Consider the following 21,107-nt stretch of genomic DNA (forward strand, 5'->3'; position numbering starts at 1 on the left):
CACGATCAGGGTGAATTCAGAGCGCGCGGGCTTTATTTGACTAACACTACAGGAAACACTGACGTTTCAATAGCGGTTTACCTCGACTCTATATTACAATTATGTCAACGGGACAGTAGGGTAGTTACCATGAGGTAGATTTCAGGGCATTGAAAGAGGGCTACTGTGCAGAAGCCTACGTGAACTGAAGCATTTTGTTTTCATTGTATGAAATTATGCGAACCCATACTCTTGCGTTAGATATGAATAATATTAGCCAGAAAGTCACATTTAAAATACAATAAAACATATTTATTTTGTTCGGTATTCGTTGTGCACTGTACACTCTTGTATGCCAAAGTTGTAGTCTACTGTGATTGTCCATTGGCAAGAGGCCGACAGGGGGACAGAAAACGTGAAGCTGATACAGATGTTTCTCAGAGATGGCAACATGTATTACGCATGAATGTCCCCCTCTTGTGGCAGGTCGGACACCCTGCTGAATCGGTGCCCAATTTCATATGACGAAATCGCCTGTTTTAATTAATTAAATAATTACATCACCTTTTAAGTGAAGACGAAAGTTTCATGTTTTCGAGAATGACTTGGAAAATAGTGGCTGCATGATTTTGAGCATATTCAACTTCCAGAGGAATCCTGCATTATTTGTTATTTACATAACATTTGATATTTACATAATAACAAATATTATTGTTATCTCCTAATTTCTCTTTTTAAAAAATAGCATCCGACAACATAACAACCTCTCTGGTTGAGTAGAGGAAGGAGAGAGAGAAAAGCAAAACAGGAAACACAGAGTTTGTCACTGCCTTGCCTTTGCCACAACATGAAATTCGCCGAAACTGATTCAGCCTATTGCCCGTAAAATTCCGTTGCCGGCCAGTCAGTTCATGTCAGGTCAGATGACGGTGTAGTGGCAGTCACTGGTGCTGATGATGTCACTGTTGCTCTCGAGGTACCGCAGGGCGACCTCGAGGGCCGGGCGGCTCAGGTTCTGGCTGAAGCGGCGCCTCACGCTGGACAGAACGTGCAGGATGTGGCAACCCTTCTCTGCATCTGGAACAGGAGAACAGGAGAGGCTGTCGTTACCGTCAAGAGGAACCAGTTTTTTTTTTTTTTACCAGAACACAAACACATCTCTTTTGTGGAGAGTGTTATTCCAGCAGTAGTGTCTCATGCCACATATAGGTCCACTGCCCACAGGTCTGAGTCCTACTTGAGGTAATTTCCTCCCACATATTTCCTGTCGACTCTTAACTGATAAAGGCTAGAAAAAGCCCAGAAGTATGGCGAACGAACGATTTCAGATAGCCAAGAACAAGTGTGATTGAGGGGTGACGTTGAACAGAAGGGGTGAAAGGACGAGGGAGACGTACATTTTTCACGCTTGGAGTCTTCTTGGATGACATCTCTGATGGCCATCAAAAGGTCTTTGTCTTGCGTCGTCACCTAGGGCAAACATCAGCACACGTCAACAGATGTCCAATTGTAAGTCAAAACACATTGAAAAGTCAAGCTCAGTGTATTTTAAGCTAGCCCTACTTTTTGAACGGTTCTGGACTGTAAATAGATTGTGACAGATAAACTTGTGCACCACCCCAGGCCATTTGATTGAACTGTTCTGAGACCCGATGTGTGGAACAGAGGCCTTATTGTGTACAAGTGTTCAGTGCTGTTCCAAGGGAACCTGGGGGAATGTTCCAGGACTCATCTTGGATGTTCCATGTGCATGTGAGTGTGAGTATGTATTTGTGTGTGTGTGTGTGTGTGTGTGTGTGTGTGTGTGGGGGGGGCCTTACGTGGTACAGCTCATCCTGAGAGAGGACCCGGCGGAACAGGGTCCCGTCCTGCTGCAGGAGCCGGAGCGTCTCGCTGAGGAGGTGGCGCACATGGGAGGGAACCGAAGGCCCTGCTGCTGAGGCCTGAGGTCAAAGGACACACACACACACACACACACACACAGACAGACAGAGACAGAGAAGAGAAGTAGACATATAAACTGTTTGGCTACACAGAAGCACGCATGCACACACTCACTCACTCACGCACGCACGCACGCACGCACGCACGCACAGTCTGTCTGTAACAAGTCATGTTTGTGTACTGTGCCAGCAATCACTTCAGCAAGACATACCATTTGCGTTTGCCTGCAGGCCGCCCACCCTTTAAACCATCCTGCCAAATGCAAACATGTGTGCTGGCGGAGCCCCCATCCAAAAGCATGTACTGCTGCTTTACATGCACATGCCACAGTTGGGGGGAAAAAAAGCATGAATTTGCTCAGTTCAGATCCAACAATCTTGGCGCCAACATGCTGGTGTGAACGCCCCCCTTGATCCACTACACACACACACACACACGTCTCATTAGCGCAAGGCAAGCATTCCCAAATGTTAGATTGCTTCTCCCACATCACACACTTAATTAATTAAATAAATAAATAAATAAATAAATAAAACCATGGGTGAGTTTGCGTGTATAAGTTTGTTTGTGTGTTTACATGCTTGCTGTTGCACTAATAAGACATCAGCGCACGCCTTTTTGGTGTTTTAAGCCCCCAACGACGTCTTCCAGGCAGCGCTGCATGGAAGGCACAAGGGTTCAGCAAAGGTCAGGGTTAGGTGCCTGAAGTCGACGGTGGGGGCTTACAACACCATCGAGCCCCATGCACATGGCCTAACCCAAACCTAAACAAATACACACACACACACACACACACACACACACAGCCATTCATATAACAACACTGCACACAACGTGATATTAGCATGTACTTCATAAACTCGAGCCCTGCTGAGTTCAAGTGGGCTTGTATGTCTTACGGAGTAAACACCAGAGACTGCGCAAATAAGGCCAACACTACATAACACGTGGGGCAGTTTGGTCTAACATTAACATCAAAAGAAGATGGACACTCTGCAGTATATACTATACCCACTTAGCTCTCGTTCAGCGGCCTTTGATCCAGGACAGGATAACAATTAAAGTTGTGTGTTTTTTTTTTTGTTTACTCCAGTGGTTACCATGGGAGGCATAATGAAAAGCAAAACACCCACCACGGACTATAAATGGTTCCTCGCGTATGCATGTGTCTATATATACCCGAGCGCGCTCCGCAGTTAAGAGCGGATGTATGTGCACTGCCCGTGTGTAGTGTGCATGCACAGTATATCTGCTGTGATTGAGGATTACGTCATCTCAGATAGTAATCTTTAGAAGGTTCTGGAAGGGCAGCAGAACTGGGAAGAACAAAGGATAAGGGGAAGAGAGCAGGACGTTCCAAAAATAATATAATATTAAATATATTTGATCAAGGGGGAAAATTAGGTTGACGTGGTAATATTTCATTCAAAAAACACTATTGTATTTGATCACTCTGATGATTGCACTGCAAAACACATGGATATATCTGTAGCTATAATAAAGTATCGATGCACTACAATTCGGTAAGGCTCTCCTTTTAAGCAGAGCCATCCCAAATCCTCTGTGTGGACGCGTGCCTAAATGAATCAAGACCATCTGATTAAACTGAAGTCAGATGTGCTAAAGATGGGCTACGAAGAACAAAACACACTGCACTTAAGAGTCGTTTATACACTTGATAACACACGAGATTTAATTTACCCTTAAAAAACACAGTTCACAGTTCTGGCAAGGGGTTTCTTGATATTCCAGCTCTAGAGTCAATCAAATGGCTTGTGTTGTGGTCCGGAGGCTGTGTGTTGATTAGCTGTTTTTGAAGGCTCAGCCCAAGTCTCTGTGTTTCTCATTTACAGAGGCCAAGACTGGGTTCAAGACCAGAGGGTTTTTTTTTTTGTGTGGGATTAGAATCAAAAGGGTTCAGATTGTGAAAGTCAACTTTCGCAAATGTGTCCAAAATTCATGTTGTTTTTGTATTGTCAATTTCAATTTCTATCAAACTTCAGTTTGGTTTTTCATATGAAATCAAAGAAAAATCAAACCAACACAACCCAACAACACTGTGACTGTTATTACATAAAAAAAATGATGTAATGATGTGATTTCTGTGTATTCATCTATTCAGACTTCAATCACAGACTTTTAAAGGTAATATTTTCAAATGGAGCAAATATGGCTTCCAAGCCGTACACTAAGGTTTGCAGGTAGCGGCTCACCTGTTGTCTGTCTGTCTGGGGGGGGAGCTGGGGAGCGAGGGGCAGCAGCAGGTGCTCCACATCGCACGGCCGGAACCGCTTCACTACCTTCTCCCGCAGGAAGTCCCGGAGCGCCTGAGTGGCTCCGCCAAGAAGTGAGGCGAAGGATGTCTGGCCACCTGCACTGCAGTGGAACAGAGGCAGACACACATATTGTATGAACTCAACTGGCAACTTCAGTGGCAGAGAGGCAGACACACATATTGTATGAACTCAACTGGCCTCTTCAGTGGCACAGAGGCAGACACACATACTGTATGAACTCAACTGGCATCTTCAGTGGCACAGGCAAACACATATTGTATGAACTCAACTGGCCTCTTCAGTGGAACAGAGGCAGACACACATACTGTATGAACTCAACTGGCATCTTCAGCTGTGATCATGGCATGCAGCAAATGCTCAAAGGCTTCGAAATTGGCAAGGCAAGTTTATCTGTGTACATTTTTGAGCGTTGAATGTTTCATCTACAACTCAGTTTCCAACAACAAAAAAAAAGTTGTGACGCTGTGTAGAATGCAATGATGTGCAAATCATGTAATCCCTATCTTTAACTGAGAATAGTGTCAAAACAACATATCAGTTGTTGAAACAAAATCTTTTTTTTGCTTTGTTTTATAATATGTTCATTTAGAATTGTATGCCAGCAACATATCCCCCAAAAACTTAGGACAGGGGCATGTTTACCACTGTGTCGCTTCACCTCTTTTTTTGCTTTGTTTTATAACATGTTAATTTAGACTTTTATGCCAGTAACATATCCCAAAAACCTTAGGACAAGGGCATGCTTACCACTGTGTTGTCTTTTAACAACAGTCTGTAAACAAGTAGGAACTAGAGAAACCAGTTGCTGGAGTTTTGAGAATAGTGAAATTGCCAAATTCTTCGCAATTTCACATTGAGGACAAGTACTCTTATATTGCATTGTAGCCCACACAGGTTTACACAGGATGGTGAATATCTCCTCATCTTTACCTCTGTGAGACTGCCTGTCTGGAATGCACCTTTTACACCCAGTTGGGGTGCCAAGTTAACCTCATTAGCTGTTAAATGTTCCTCTTGTGTTTTTTACTTAGCGTTACACAACTTTTCCATGCTTTTTGTTGGCTTCGTATTCTATGCATAATATTCAAAAACCTTTGTGCGGCTGTATTTCACAGGTTTCATGTGATCATGTAAACTAATGCTTTCAGAGTAGCCTAAAGAGAGAGGAGTGGCATGGGGAATGATGATGCCATTTGGGCAGGGACAGAAGGTGGCATGGGGTAAGTAACGGAGCAAAATCTGACATATCTAGTTAAAAAGTGGCATAGCTTAGTTTAGGGTGCAGTTGTTTTGGTTTCAATATTGTTTACATGATCACATACGATCATGTATGACCTCCCCTATCACATAAGACAATAGTTAACAATACTTTGTAGTAGAGTTAAGCACTAACCTAGTTCAATTTAAGAGCACTGAAAAGAGCACTGATCAAATGTTACAGGAGACGAAGTGCTGAGAGAGAAGGCAGTGTGTCATTTTTCAGAAATATTGACCAACCCGTACTCTGTATTTCTTAATTCCATGGTATTCTACTACTTTCACATACAGTAAACAATGACTCAGGAGAGGATTGTTGTGCAATCAGGCAAATCACTGTTTTCCAGGCAATTCTCTGTAATCAGGTTTCTTCACTACATTGAGATCATCTCACCTCTGCACTCTCTTTCTCTGTCAGTTATTTAACGTACCATGTACGAGACCCAGGTTCCAATCTGACCTGCGGTCATTTCCCAATCCCACCCAATCTCCCCCACTCGCTTTCTCTCGTCACTCTACACTGTCCTACCGGAATAAAGACAAAAAGCCCAAAAAATATACTTTAAAAAAAAAAAAAGTATATGCTGATTACAGCCTTGTTTTACACTGCATCCCAACATTTTTTGAAATGGGGTTATATATAAATATACTTTTCATTTACATCTATATGCACAAGGCTAAAATGATACCGCATACACTGAGATCCCCTCATATTTTGGGCAAGTTCTCCAAACCATTGTTGTTGCAGTGCACTTCAGTGGGAAACCGCAAAACATAATACTGGCCTGTACAGTTCCCATACTGAGTGTGTGCAAGTGTGTGCTCACACACTGGCTACTTCCAGACTCATTGTGTGTGTGTGTGTGTGTGTGTGTGTGTGTGTGTGTGTGTGTGTGTGTGTGTGTGTGTGTGTGTGCACGTGCGCGAGGGTGTCCATGTTCTACAAATCCATATGTGAGCAGCTGGGCATAACTACATGCGTGTGTGTGGTCTGCAACACACTTATGCACTGTGTGTGTAGTTCACAGGTGATTGCACCGTCGAGGCACACAGCTGGATTCAGAGACGTGACCTTGACACGCCATTAACACACCGTGCCCCCCTCCCCTTAAGGAGCGCCAATGAAGCTATATAGGTCAGACATCTCACTGTGCAGATAATTAACTTTGCAGACACGGCTTCTCCATACATCGTTCTACATGAAGCACTGGAAGTGAACGGTAACTGCGGCGTTTGGACCAGAACAGACTAAGAACAGACTAAGAGTGCTGCTTTCTTATCCCAGATGCAGGCACAACAGCTGGTAGAGTGGAGTGAGAGCATAGAACACGAAGCACAAATGTGCTGACTCAGGATACTCTGGACCAGGATACTCTGTCAAAGTGTGTCCACATGCACAGGGTCTCCTTGTGTAGGTGTACGCGTGCATTGCTCTACTTGAAAGTGCGCTTGCAGCACAAAACTTTAAGCACCTGTGCGCGCACATACACACAAGTGTGCCCGCCCTCACACACGCGCACACAGAGACACACTCACTCACACTCCACACACACACCACACACACAACACACACACAACACACAACACACACACACACACAGGAGGCTTACATTGCACTGCCGGCACCTGGCTCCCCACTCTCCAGAGGGAAGGGTTGGTGGTAGCTTCTCCGGTAGAGCTTGGGAAGCTCCTGCATCCAAGAGATCTGCACCGCCATCACTGGGTCACTCACCTTATCTACAACATATCATAGGACACACATGAGACATCACATCACACACATGAGACATCACATCACAGGACACACATGAGATATCACATCACATCACACACACGAGACATCACATCACACACATGAGACATCACATCACATCACACACATGAGACATCACATCACAGGACACACAGGAGAGCCACATGTCAGGCATTCTTAACTAGCATCACAATGCAAACAACTACATCTCCATGGTGACATCTCCATGTCCAGGACCAATGAAGTGTACTAGCTGTCTGCCCTTCATGTGATTAATAAAGTGGATTGACTTTAGATAGATAGATAGAGAGAGAGATAGATAGATAGATACTTTATTGATCCCCAGGGGAAATTCAAGTGTCAAGTGTCAATACTTTGACATTTTAGATGAGTGTGCATTCATTTATTTTGAGTCATTTCTTTTTTGTCAATGAGAGTTATCAATCTGAAGATATCACCTAGGTTTCAAAAGCCAGTACAAAACAAACAAGTGTTTCATTGCAAAATTGTGTGTGTGTGTGAAGATTCCTGCTTAGGTATGCATGTTTGCAAGCTGCTATACTCCCAAGGCCACATGTGTGCAGACAGATGATGTGTTAATGGATGGGTGCATGCAGGTGTTTGTGTGTATGTGTGTCTGTGTGTGCGTGTGTGTGCGTGTGTGAGAGAGAGAGATCACATGAAGCATGAACCACATGTTCATATGTGCACATACTGTACCCTATGAAGGTGAACCTATTTTTTGTTTTTGTATGATGCAAATTTCCAGCTGAATGTGATAAAATGTTGAGGTTCATAAACACTTGCATTCATAGTACTGACCTGTTAATGTGTGCATGTTTGTCTTGTGAGATTGCGCTAATATGAATTCCTGTGTGTATATCATGTGGGTGTAGATTACGTGTACTATGTATGTGTGTGTGTGTCTATGAATGCTGTAGCATGGCTGTGTCTGTGTAAGTGTGTGTGTTTGTGTGAAGCACAAGCTCTGTAAGGCTATGTGTTTGGCTGTCACACACATAGCCTACATAGATACATTCACAAAACCATGTGCACGCACACACACAAGCACACACACACACACACACACACACACAGAGTAAATAGACACATTGCTTTACTGCACATACACACATGCAGATGTGACAAAATACAGATGACTTATTTGATACAAACGAGTGTTTGTGTGTGTGTGTGTGTGTGTGTGTGTGTGTGTGTGTGTGTGTGTGTGTGTGTGTGTGTGTGTGTGTGTGTGTGTGTGTGTACTGTGTACCCAGGACTGCCTTACTGTCCACTCACAGAAGCTGGACGACATGATCTCCCTCTGGCCCCTGGAGGTCTTGACGGAGCCGCGCACCCGCAGCAGGTCTCCGATGTCCAGTGAGGAGAGGCCTCGCTGGGTCTGCTGCAGCCGCCTCAGCTGCTCCTCCACGTTGAAGCCCCCAGAGGGGCCCGCCACAGATGAGCTGCTACCTGCTCTGCCCCCTGCTGGGGATGAGGGGGAAGTGCAATTAAGGTTACTATTTATTTATAGACCTTTATCAGAAGAGTAACAGGTATGTCTGTTTATTATCTACACATAGATCAATGAACATCATGGCCCTAATTAAAATACAAGTGCAAAGTACAATTGCAGGCAATGGGCAAAGTGTTTTGTGTAAAAACTAACCCTATTGTATGGGCAAGGTGTTTTGTGTATAAACGAACCCTATTGTATGGGCAAGGCATCTCGTGTATAAACTATCCCTATTGCATGGGCAAGGCGTCTCGTGTATAAACTATCCCTATTGCATGGGCAAGGCGTCTCGTGTATAAACTAGCCCTATTGTATGGGCAAGGCGTCTCGTGTATGAACTAACACTATTGTATGGGCAAGGCGTCTCGTGTATAAACTAACACTATTGTATGGGCAAGGCGTCTCGTGTATAAACTAACACTATTGTATGGGTAAGGCGTCTCGTGTATAAACTAACACTATTGTAAGGGTAAGGTGTGGCTTGTGGGAGCACTGAACTGTTTTGAGTGCTGCTGTGCTCATGATATAAAATTAGCTAGTAGATTTTGTCCTGTTATTAAATCAGCTTTAGTTAAGACTTTAGACTTTCTCAGTGCTTTATATTAGGACCCTGGGAGTTATTGTAGATAGCATTTGCAGTCAATGACAGCATGTTCAGTCTGTAGATATGTAATTACTTTATTCATCCCCCGAGGAGAAATCAAAATATTAAATATTAGATCAAAGAAAATATTATATCACCACTTATAAATTACAACACATCTTGGCGCACACTGAGCAACCAACTGTTGCTATAATCATCTCTGCTTGCTATAGCATTGTACAAAAAAGAAAAAAGGTTGAATGGTCTCACTTACCTCTCATGGCTTCATCTGGCTCCTTCCACTTTTCTGACTTCCAGCAAAGACAATTAATTACCCCTGTGCCATCGTCCACTGAGGAGCCCATGCACAAAGACAAAAGAGAAACATGTCAGAGAAACACTCAAGGAAGCTACAGCATGACATTACTTTGCCACAACCTTATCGTTGCATAATAACACATCACTTGTGCAATGTTGAGGCCTTCACCTCCATAACTGTAGAAGTCTTCCCGCTCACGTTTAAACACCACAGTCCCAAGAATGTCGACTTGGAATATCGGATGGGATTTGAAGAAGTAAACGCCTGTGGGAGATGATAAATCAACAGCATCATGACACACGCCATTCCAAATCAGAACAGTTTAACTGTGAAACTAGTGCAAAACTTGGCCTGGTTTGGTTGGAACTGAAAATTACGGGTTCTAAGAAAGGGCACAACCTAAATCAGAATTTCATAACTGGTCATAAAATATAGATTGAAAAAGGGGCCTCAATAAAAGCCAGCAGAGAGAATCCAATGTTCCCTTGTAATAGGTTCTGTGATACAGCTAAGGCTGGTTCAAATTGCCCCAGGAAACACCAATAAACCCACTTACAAACATTGTCAAAAAGTTATGCTGTGGGATTCAGAATGTTGAGAGAAATAACTGGCATTGCCAGATATTAGTTCAAACAATGTGTGTACAGTTTGTTTATTTATTTATTTAAGAAACATAGATCATCTTTCCGATATAAGATTTTGCTGCAATTGCCATTGCTGAGAATGATGCATTGTATTTAAAGGAACTGAAATTGCTTGGTCAAATTGGTGTGTTGGGCCCCATGGTCAAAATTGTGGAAACTGCGCTTGCTTTGCAGACTATATGCACACACCATGGTTGAATTGGTGATAAGTTGCTCTGATTGGATATTGATGGTGTGATAAGACAAAACTCAAGAACTCCTTAGATTTCTTTAAAAGTTGGAAACAGATGGTCTCCAAAAACTCATTGTAATTCCTGAATGTCATATCTAATATTCAAATAGGAATAATAGCTCAGATCTGCACTGAGGTTCCGTAATGTGTGGTTCCAGTATATTATGTTATAGGCCAGTCTAAAGCAGTGGTTCTCAAAGTGTGGGGTGGGCCCCACTAGTGGGGAATAGAGACATGTCAGGTGGGGCGCTATGAACAGGAGGAAATTTGTTTTTTTGTGCTTATTTTTCATAATGCCTTTCTTTTTTGACAAGGAAGATCATAGATTCAAAACAAAATAGCCACACACAAACAGAGGAGTCATAAACAGACCGACATATGAATTAAAATAGCATCTGATCCAACGGATCGAGACGGGAAATGCAACGTGGGTTGTTGAAATTGACTCAGTCACGGGCGAGGTGAGGGTTATAGGCTTAATGGCCGGGTTGATAGGGTGAGGTGGGGCTGAAAATTCCCCACCTCCAAACTCGGGAATGACAGAAAAAGTTTGAGAACCTGACTGCTATAAAGACTCATTAACACCAGAGATCTTCATGGAACTAGGGCACTATTTGGAGAACACATATTTGTCTACTTGTGATTTATTTTTTCTGACAGATATTGCGATATGATTTCTGAATGTAAATGATTTAGTTCAATATTTCAAATGTCTCTTTAATTTGTGCCACCCCTGATTGGTGAGCACGGTGGGCCAGTGCACAAGAAGCACAGCACCCCCTGACCGACTGTGAGGCTCACCAATCAGAATGTCTGCACCTTTCATGTCCTGTGCACATCCACCAATGAGAAGTGGCAGTAAAGGAGGACGACATGAATATAAAAGTCACATGTGGCAAAATGTGCACAATAACGATTATTTGTAGCTTTTGTGATTGGTTGGTTCATATTGCGATTACAACTGTGATAATTGTGCAGATCTGCATGTAACAGTATTGCAGAGAAGTTGTAAATTCACATGCCTTAGCTGAATAGCCTGCACATGGAATAGGGCTCGCTAAAGCAAAGTTGTAGAGCACCCATGTGGCCTATCCATCACCAATCAGAAACCTGAAACCTATGTATCTGCAGATGCAGATTTGAAATGACAATGTTCGAATCTACATGCTGTTTGGGTGTGGTTTGGTCTGCTCTGCAGGTCAGTGGTTAATCTGAATAAACCCTTATGAATATATTTATTCCACTACTATTCTTGAAACATAGCCTGATTCTGAGACAGCACGTTTCCAGTGCACATATCCAGGCCTACACAAATCCAGTGGAATCAACCCAATGACCCTAACTGGATAGTTATGTGCGTCACTACTTTATACTACTGTAGATGGGCTGAATCTGAAATATTAATTTATGTAACTTGAATCCTGTTAAAAGTAACAGAAGACTGAATGCATACACTATGCCTACTGCGGTACCTGGGACCTGTCGAGATTCCCTCATGCGCAGAATGTCTTTGATGTACAATCTAGCAAAAGCGGCGAACACTGGATCCAGACCCCAGAGTAACGAAGGCGGTTCATCTTCAGTGCCAACCTCCGTCTCCATAACATTAGTTATCGCCAAGGCTGTGTCAAATGTAAGGGACAAACCACATAACAAATGACATTAGTTATCATGACATACGAAAGGTTCGCTATGACAAGTTTATTATACTGTTTACGTTGTCATGGAATAGAGTTTGCGTGTTTTGCCAACGGCTGACTGACGACAGACAGACAAGCACTGCTGAAAATGTTTAGTATTGTTACTAGCGAATCCGATGCAAAACATTATCTAAGCCACGGCCCAGACCTGAGCGTTATAGCCAACCCATACCTGGTTTGTCTACTTACAAAGACCATCATTGAGCAGATGGTAACGTCAGAGAATGTCTAATAAGGGAGACGACCTCTGGTAACTTAAATGTTAGGCTTTCAGGTAAAGCAGCAGCAACTTCTTCCCGGGAAAATGTTTTGACAACGTCGCTGTACAGTGGGCCAACTGAAAACTTTCCTGGAGTTTTCGGTTTCACGGATGGTATCATACTTTGGCTTCAGAGAAAATGTATTGACACGTGCCTCATGATATTATGCATCACAACAGAGAAGAATACATATACATTATAAAAACTAATAGCGGTGCAGTATTACTACTATGACTGCCACAGAGAGAAACTTCAGAGACAGACCAGCGGCGCATGGAATGTATTTTGACATGCGCGTTCATATTACGGTGTGAATTCTGGGACTTGTAGTCTTTTGATCAAAATGCTTTGTCTGGATTTCTTTTGTTTAGTTGCCTGTTAAAGATTGGTGGATATTTTAGCTAATATTAAAACGCATTCCTCCATTAGCATACTGATATGTAACCAGAGGAATAAAATAGTGTATTTAGGGGTTTTCTCTATCATTCAGTTTTGTCAGCCATGGTAAAGAGTGTGAAAATTACATTTAACAAGACTAGAATTTTTCTAAACGCAGTAATAAAAACAGCAGATTATGTGTCAGGAAAGACGCCCAGAACAGGGGATGGCAACAAATAACCGGACAATTTCCCAAACATATGTCCATGAAAACTACAATTGTGCCCGCCTCATGAACGCGCATTTGTCACCAAATCCGCTAGATTACGGGATACAGAACCTCGCGGAGGAAAGAGAAGACCGAAGAGTGCAATTTTCACTTAAATGTTTTTTTTCTTAAGGATATCACGATGTTGCAACAGTCGGGTTACTTCGTTTCGGAAGCGCCTTGAATCGTAGACTTTTTGGTTCTCATTCAGCGTGGGAAAGAGCTCGGCAGTTTACAATTGCTGGGCTAACGTTAGAGGTTCTTCAGAGTTGAAGAACAACAACCGCTTCCTTTACTACTTTGCCCAGTGACAGCCAATTCAATTGACGGATATCACTACCATGCCAGGCTTCGTCCATTTTTACTTTGATGATTTCAGAGTCCAACTCAAGCTGTATGGTGTGAATTTCACCTATCAGCCCAATACATGGGGCTTGCTGTAACCGAATTTGCAACGTTGTTATTGCTGAAGTGACCACACTGACAGACTTTAATTTGTATGCTAGCTGACGTTAATGTGTTAGCAAAGAGAGAGTTGGGACGACTGGGTACAAAAACCCATAGCAAACCTACGCCTCCTCCCCTCTCCAGGATACTGTGTAGTTGTGTGCAGTGTGGAATATCGTTATGCCAAACAAGCAAGTTGATCGAAAATACTCCTGAGGTCGCCTAACTATTAGCTAGCTAGCATATAAGAAACTCAGCCTGAAATCTCTGAAGAATGCAATAACCAGGCCTTTTGTTTTGGGGTACTGGAGATAGCGAAGAAAATCTATTATTGTCATCTCACAAGAGGACCTCGAGGCTGAAAATGTCCTTCTTTAATTTCCGGAAAATATTTAAATTGGGAGCTGAAAAGAAGAAAAAACAGTATGACCACGTCCACCGAGACGCGAATCCGGAGGAAATCTGGGATATCATCGGTGAACTTGGTGACGGTGCCTTTGGTAAAGTTTACAAGGTAAAAAGCAACATGGATTTTAACTCGATTGTGTTTCATAGTGCCAAGGTGACCCAGTTTTATTGTGTGACCTGAACAGATTTAGAAATCTGACAGATGTGTGGATGATTTGAAACCACATCAGATTTTGTATCAATAAATTAAGCTAAATAGTTTAATTAACTTAATTAAGATAGATTGCTAACTGAACCTGGGTGCCCACTTTCCAGTTACACTCCCATACAGGTTAAACTATCATACTCTGATACCACAGCCATAATGGATATGTTAACAGTCTCCCTGAAATTCAGCATAGACTCCATCTCTATGGGGGTGGGGTGATTAGCACTGGGCCCAGCCTTCAGAAAGGCTTTTGGTGCCTGGGATCAAGGCCCTGGCTCCACAGCACCACAGAGATTATTGGGCTCCAGGAATTCACGCTATGTGGGTTGATGATAAATGAACAAGTGAGTCTTATTATTGCCCGTATTGTTCTCTGTGTCGTAGCCTCTACATGTAAAGCCAGCTCTGCCCACATGTTAAGAGGGGTCATGCTGTAGGCTACATGGGAACAAAAAAGGGGGCTTTAAATTACAGAGCGTGTAAGCTAAGGAAAAAAAAACACTAGTCATGGGCCACTGTATGAAGTCTTTGAAGGAATCTGGCATTTCCCATGTGACTTCTCCAGGCCTCTATAGGCAGACCTGTGCCCCCTTGGGTCTGCTGTAATGGAGCTTGACACCTCCTGTGAGCAGGAGCAGGAGTGACTCAAGAGGGCCACATTTGTTTTTGTTTGGAAGGGAGTGAGGGAGGGACCCACAGGGTGTCCCAGTCACTCCAGCCACGAAATTAAGAGAAGAGACAGGAATGCATTGGGGGGGCAGTGAAGGACCCCACGCTGCTGTTGTTTTCCTATTCATTACATTGTTTACATACTCCCAGGGGTCAGATTCTACATGACTGAGAAGAGTTTTTAGAGAGCCGCTCTAGCCAGCTGTTGAAGAAGGCCGACTGAAGTGGCTTGTGTAGGGTGCACCTGTTTTCAGGCTAGTTGGTAACATGCAAATCATTGTGTCATTGAGACCAGGGAGACTTTTACAGAGTTTGCATGATGGGAGTTTTCTTTGCTTTATCCTGTGGTCTTAACTGGTAGGCTATATTAGGGTGTTGGCAATACTGTAATTCAGTGATACATGGATTCAGTACCCAAGAAGAACACATAGCCTACTGATGAAAATGTAACCCAAATCAATACATCACTGTAAATTGCTTGGGATAGAAACTTGGATGTAAATGTGACTTGTCCACACATGTCTTGGACGTCACCCCTAAAAAAGTAGCACCCTCAACCATGTCATGTCACATGGGCACTACATGCCAGTGGCAGCGTACGTACGTGGGTCAGACAGACCCCTCATAGAGTAATTATTTTAATCGCAGCGTGTTTGTGTCTGTGTCTGTCCGTGTGTGTGTGACTGTGTGAGTGAGAGAGAGTGTGTGTGTGTTTTCGTTTTCCCTGCTGACCTCGATTGGCCCCCTCTGCAGGACAAAGCCTCATTTGCATGAGTGACACAGAATATTATCACCTCTGAGGGCCCGAGCACCACAGCCAGCCCCCTGGTCATGTGACTCTGGTCCAACGGCCAATTAAAACGCTTGTTTTTGTTGTACCATCATCTCCCCTCCAAAAAGATGACCGACTTTAAACCTCACTTTTCATGGAAGTGAAATCTCTCCACAGAGATAAGATAAGTAAACATACAGCCTATCTGGTCTATGGAAGTCAATCTCTGATGTTGGGACGTGTATTAAAGTGTGTTTGCAGTGACATTAATGTATTTGCAGACACATTAATTCCTTTTACAGACGGATGCAGGCTCAAAGCAATCACAACAGCCCTTTACAAACCTACTAAGGGCAATGAATCGGTAGCGTTTTATAGCTAAAAGCAACAAGTAGCACTTCACTTTAGACTATGCTGATGTGTAGATTAATGGATAGGGGCTTTCTGGAAACACTCAAGGGATAATATACCACCGGCTCGCTAAGCCACCAACTCAACTGCATGTTAATTAACCTGGCAAATAAAATCACAGTGTTAACGGCAGATTTATTGGGAGAGTAGCGCACAAGCGCACGCACACGTCCAGGTCAGCATGAAGAATAACGGGCCACTGCGCCGGAGAGCTGCCGTTGCCAACTCAAATAAAATTACCTCAAGTGACAGGTGAGCAAATATTACAGCCCCGACGAACCGCCTGCACAGTTGGAGCATTGCGAGAGCAAATAAAAGCAATCTCTGTACAGCCTTTTATTATCCTCCCATGTCACGTTCAGGTTAAAAAAAAAAAAAAAAAAATACTTTAGAGAAAGTTGAAGGTCTGATCTCAGAATGTTTGGCATAGTAGGGCTTATATAACGTCTTAAATCATGACCTAGTTTTGTTTCGGGCTACATGCATGGTTCTTTGTAGACAATGCCATGCGTACAAGAAAATCAAGTTTGCAAAGCACATAGTTTTGTTGCCACTTGTAAGTAAATCCACCATTGTGCCCACTGTTTATAACTCGGGGGCTATGGGTTTAATCCTGTCAATGGGTGCCAGCTGTTTGAATAGGCTGTTGTGAAAGCACTTTGTAATTTGCAGTAAATGGGTCTTTTGCTGGAATCAGCATAATAGGCTTCTATGTCGGTTTTGTCACCAAGACCTGGTCACCCAGTCGCACAAACACCATTCAACAATTGACTGTTTTCTTCCTCTGTACTTTTCCCTTTCTTTCTTTCTGTCTTTCTTTGGGTCTCTCTCTCTCTCTCTCTCTCTCTCTCTCTCTCTCTCTCTCTCTCTCTCTCTCTCTCTCTCTCTCTCTCAGGCCCAAAACAAGCAAACTGGCGTACTGGCAGCCGCCAAGGTGATTGACACTAAATCAGAAGAGGAGCTGGAAGACTACATGGTGGAAATCGACATCTTGGCGTCATGCGACCACAAAAACATTGTCAAGCTATTGGATGCCTTCTACTTTGAAAATAAGCTCTGGGTGAGTGTGTGTGTGTGTGTGTGTGTGTGTGACACAGATTGGGGACATGAGGGACAAAGGCCATTGTCAAGCTTTGTCTCACACATTGTATTGAGTTATTGATGGACTGACTGACTGACTGACATATGTCTATACGCAAATTATATTAATGCTGATCACAGAGCCCAATACAAGGCGAAGTATGAGACGATCTTAGTACTTAGCATGGCTTTTCAGATGATGCAACAGATTTTTTTCTGGTGTATGGGCAGTCATGTAGAAGGAAGATGCAATTTAGCCCAAGCAATCACATCATGCTTTCAGTGAAGCAGGTTGATTAAATCAGGCACATAATCCTCAATCCTAATAGTCGTAAACCATCCATTGAATTACACTGTACAGTACACCCACCCACCACACATAAACAATGGACTGGTTTCTATGGCTGTGTATTGGCAAGAATCTGGCAATTCGTTACGCATCATGATATAAGCGGGCATGATTTGCTTTATATATTGAGATACTATAAAATCTAATTTGAGAAAGCTGTCATAGTCTAAAGAACATAAAGTTGAGATTTAAAATATGACTTTTTATGCAATCAGAACAGTGCGCTCTTTGCGTTCATCTCAGTCCCTCTAACAATCAACTTCACAAACCGATCAACCACTGTATGTCTTTGCATAGCTATTAATTAAAAGTTAATACAGTGTTGGCCCCGGCCGTGCCGCGACTGGCTGGGGCACCTGCACCGTACGCCGGCGACCCGGGTTCAATTCCCGCCCCGTGGTCCTTTCCGGATCCCACCCCGACTCTCTCTCCCACATGCTTCCTGTCATTCTCCACTGTCCTGTCTCATTAAATGCATAAAAAGGCCAAAAAAATATACTTAACAAAAAGTTGATACAGTGTTGAACATTGATACAGTATAACTTAATGCATGGACATTTACTTATACACCTAGTGGTTTCTGACATGCATGATCCCATGACTTTGCTGAAGGTCATTGGATAAAGAGCATAGGCATAAAGCGTTCTGTCCACATCTAGAACCAGGGTTTCCACGGGTCATGGAATTTCTGGAATATCATGGCATTTTGGATTCTGTCCACATCTAGAACACCTTGCATTCATTTCCTCATGCTTCTTCACATTTCCTCATGTGCTATGTGATAGCAGGACAAGGCTCTGGTGTGGGTAACAGTGTTAGTGATATGCTGCTTTCAGACATAAGTATAAGTCTGCATGTTCTGCGCATATCAAGCGGTTGGGCCGTATATCTGAACAACATGTGCCGACATTTGGAAGTCCGAACTTAGCCAGCTGTTACACTACTCCCGCTCCTACTATTTCGGACGGACATCATGTAAATGAGCTTGTGTCTGAACGAAGCGAAGAACATGCGGAGATTCTGTTCATGTGCGTGTTCAACCACGTTCAACCTGTTCAACCACACGGAGATTCTGTTCATGTGCGTCGGTGTCATTCACACATAATGTCATGTTCACACATAATGTCAGCATGTAAGCATCATATCTGAATCACCTGAAGGGTCGGACACCTGTTTGACACATTGTGCAGAGGACATGTCTGGAAACTGTTATAATGAGGCGTTAATGAATGCAGACATAGATATTAGAAAGCTAGATACGGCATTGGGCTCCAGAACGTACGTAAATATCGACGCCATATTGGTGGGGGCAGCAATCACTGGAGGGCAATGGAAAACATGTGACTCTGACTGGAAATCAGACAGGTGTCTCTGATTGCCGGCAAATGTTGCCCATAGACAGTAAAGGTGTTGCCCCCAGCAATATGGCGGTCGCGTTTACGTATGCCACCTAATAGAACTCAATGGTCGGTGGTATCTAGCTTTCTATGAACGCAGAGCCCTGTGTCGAGAGAGAGAGATCCTGTGCAGCACAGAACGACCAGAAGAAAAGAAAGAAAAGACAATAGGACCAAATTGAACACCTAACATACCTGCTATCAGTATGTGTGTCTATGTGTGTGTGTTTGCTTGTTTGGCTGTGTGATTTATGAGCTGAATGTACTGATTTAGTGTGTGGTGGTGGTGAAGGAGGACGGGGGTGTCCTGACAAACATCCCGCAGTCACAACATGCGGAAAACACAGCAGCGATTGTACTGTACGTGCAGAGCTCACGGAGCTTTGCAAACAGAGCGAGCAGAAAGGCCTTTCATGGGGAAGTTACATAATGCGTCTGCCTCACTCAAAGCCAAAAGCATGTAGCCAATGCATATTTTGCTCCCCGTCTCTTGCTGTCGGTGTCGCTCTCTGATTCTTCTCCTTTGATCCAAATTCCTCCTAATGATGGGCAAAGTCTGGCTTGTTTAAAAAAAAATAATAAAAAAGACGAGCTTTTGTTTTTTATCCCAACTTGGCAGTGACCCACATGCAGTTGTTGTCAGTTATTTTGAAAAAGTCTTTTGAAAAAGAAAAGCGACCTGCTTCATATCAGTTTATGAGGCTTGGCTTTCACAGTGGTGTTGGAAGGAGGAAATGCCTAACATCCTCCTGGCGACGGAGCGTTTGCCTGCCTATTGTTGGCCGGTCAGTCGAACAGAGAGAGACTTTGTTGGCTCGGGAGCTCCTTTTGAGTGGTTTGGATAAGGGGTCGATAATATGGAGCGGTGCGTCTGATAACCTCTACACGTATCTACAAGGGTCGAGGCGCACGATTACTTTGGAGGAGCAGGGAAAGTCTGCATGAATAAACTAGTTGGAAAACCCATGGGACCCATCACACCAGCCGTTCCTCTTCCTGTGTGTGTCTGTGTGTTGGTGTGGGTGTGTGTTTGTGTATCCATGGGAGTCATCACACCAGCCGTTCCTCTTCCAGGCTGTCTGTGTGTGTGTGTGTGTGTGTGTGTGTGTGTGTTTGTGTGTGTGTGTGTGTTACCATGTTCAGCATGTTCAGCATGTTACCATGTTCAGCATTTAAGGATTATTCATCTAATATTACAAGAACCCGTGGCTTCCTCTTGGAATCTTGTAATGCAAGTTGCTTGAGTAGCTTTCAGTTAGATAGATAGATAGATAGATAGATAGATACTTTATTGATCCCCAGGGGAAATTCAAGGAGTAATTTATAAAGAGCAATTTTTGTTTGTTTTTTGTAAGCCAAGTATTCTTAGTGTGACAGAATTCTGAAGAATCATATGACCACTTGTGTTGTTTTTTTTTTGTTTGTTTTTTTGTACTTTAATAAGACATTAAGATATGAACATGTCCACAGCAATTCTGAATATGATGAAGTTTAAGTACAAATAGTGGCCGACTGTGTAACATACCCCTCCGGATTGCAGCTTTGCATAACATTTGAATATATATGTGAAGCTGCTCACACAATGCCACGCAGGGCAGGAGTTCATGCCAGAGTGTGTGAAAGCGATACGCCGCTCCCGCCCTCCCACCGAGTAACTAAAAACCGCTTTCGCCCGTGAAACCTCGCAGCCCCGTCGAGTCGGCCGCATTTTTTCGACAACTGATCCTCGAGTGGGCCACGCTGGCAGTGGCCAAGTGAAGCGCTTGATTAAACGCTGGTCTCCCGCAGAGCTCAACATCCAATACCCCACTAACACCCCCTCAGGGGGCAATAGTGGAGTCAGTGAGGAGGGAGGAAAGGTGTAGGAACGAAAGAACATGAGGATGAGATGAGTACAGGAAGAGGTGAGGGGAGGAAGGAGGGAAGGGAAGGGGACACATGCAGCCTTCCTTTAGGTCACACTGGAAGTCACAACTCCACTAACCCCCCACCCCCGCCACCACCTCCCTCCACCACCTCCCTCCACCACCACCACCCTCCACCACAGACCTCCCGTTCATGTCGCCATGATAGAACTTTCCAGAATGCCCCCTGAGGGTTCCGTGCTCTTCTGTTCCGTTCCGTTTATGTGCTCTGTTCTGTTCTGGGGGCAGACCAGACGAGAGCCGTCGGCCTCTTTTTCCTCCACCACCCTCCACCACCACCACCACCCCCTCCCCCAACACCATCACCTCCA

At 43.7% G+C, this 21,107-nt stretch overlaps 2 protein-coding genes across 4 annotated transcripts in view; one reads left to right on the plus strand and one right to left on the minus strand.

The window, feature by feature from the left end:
• Positions 1 to 288: 288 nt before the first annotated feature.
• stn1 (STN1 subunit of CST complex) lies at positions 289 to 12,742 on the minus strand. Of its 3 annotated transcripts, none has more exons than XM_048248385.1 (10): positions 12,414 to 12,742; positions 11,997 to 12,146; positions 9,817 to 9,912; positions 9,604 to 9,681; positions 8,530 to 8,718; positions 7,088 to 7,214; positions 4,137 to 4,299; positions 1,800 to 1,922; positions 1,377 to 1,449; positions 289 to 1,056 (listed from the first exon to the last, which is right to left on the minus strand). In XM_048248385.1, exons 2-10 carry the CDS (start codon positions 12,124 to 12,126, stop codon positions 899 to 901), a joined length of 1,137 nt encoding a protein of 378 aa, XP_048104342.1. In that variant the 5' UTR covers positions 12,127 to 12,146; positions 12,414 to 12,742; the 3' UTR covers positions 289 to 898. The 3 variants fall into 3 exon arrangements, with proteins under 3 accessions (XP_048104342.1, XP_048104343.1, XP_048104341.1); XM_048248386.1 differs by having other exon boundaries at positions 8,530 to 8,715; positions 12,397 to 12,742; XM_048248384.1 differs by having other exon boundaries at positions 12,397 to 12,742.
• Positions 12,743 to 13,164: 422 nt separating this feature from the next.
• slkb (STE20-like kinase b) overlaps positions 13,165 to 21,107 on the plus strand; it is a 28,732-nt gene continuing 20,789 nt past the window's right edge. The window contains 2 exon segments of the mRNA XM_048247428.1: positions 13,165 to 14,091; positions 16,941 to 17,105. Coding sequence (XP_048103385.1) covers positions 13,942 to 14,091; positions 16,941 to 17,105 — 315 coding nt within the window. The 5' untranslated portion in view covers positions 13,165 to 13,941.

This window comes from Alosa alosa, chromosome 7, assembly GCF_017589495.1.
Source record: "Alosa alosa isolate M-15738 ecotype Scorff River chromosome 7, AALO_Geno_1.1, whole genome shotgun sequence".
In the NCBI taxonomy this organism is placed as follows: Eukaryota; Metazoa; Chordata; class Actinopteri; order Clupeiformes; family Clupeidae; genus Alosa; species Alosa alosa.

Bases quoted from the DNA above. Each gene is read 5' to 3' on its own strand.
- stn1 (XM_048248385.1), bottom strand. From the start codon at position 12,126: ATGGAGACGGAGGTTGGCACTGAAGATGAACCGCCTTCGTTACTCTGG. The intron at 8,719-9,603 runs GTAAGTGAGACC...CCTCATCCCCAG, and splicing joins GCCAGATGAAGCCATGAGAG to CAGGGGGCAGAGCAGGTAGC. The intron at 1,923-4,136 runs GTGAGCCGCTAC...CTTTGACCTCAG, and splicing joins CCCAGACAGACAGACAACAG to GCCTCAGCAGCAGGGCCTTC.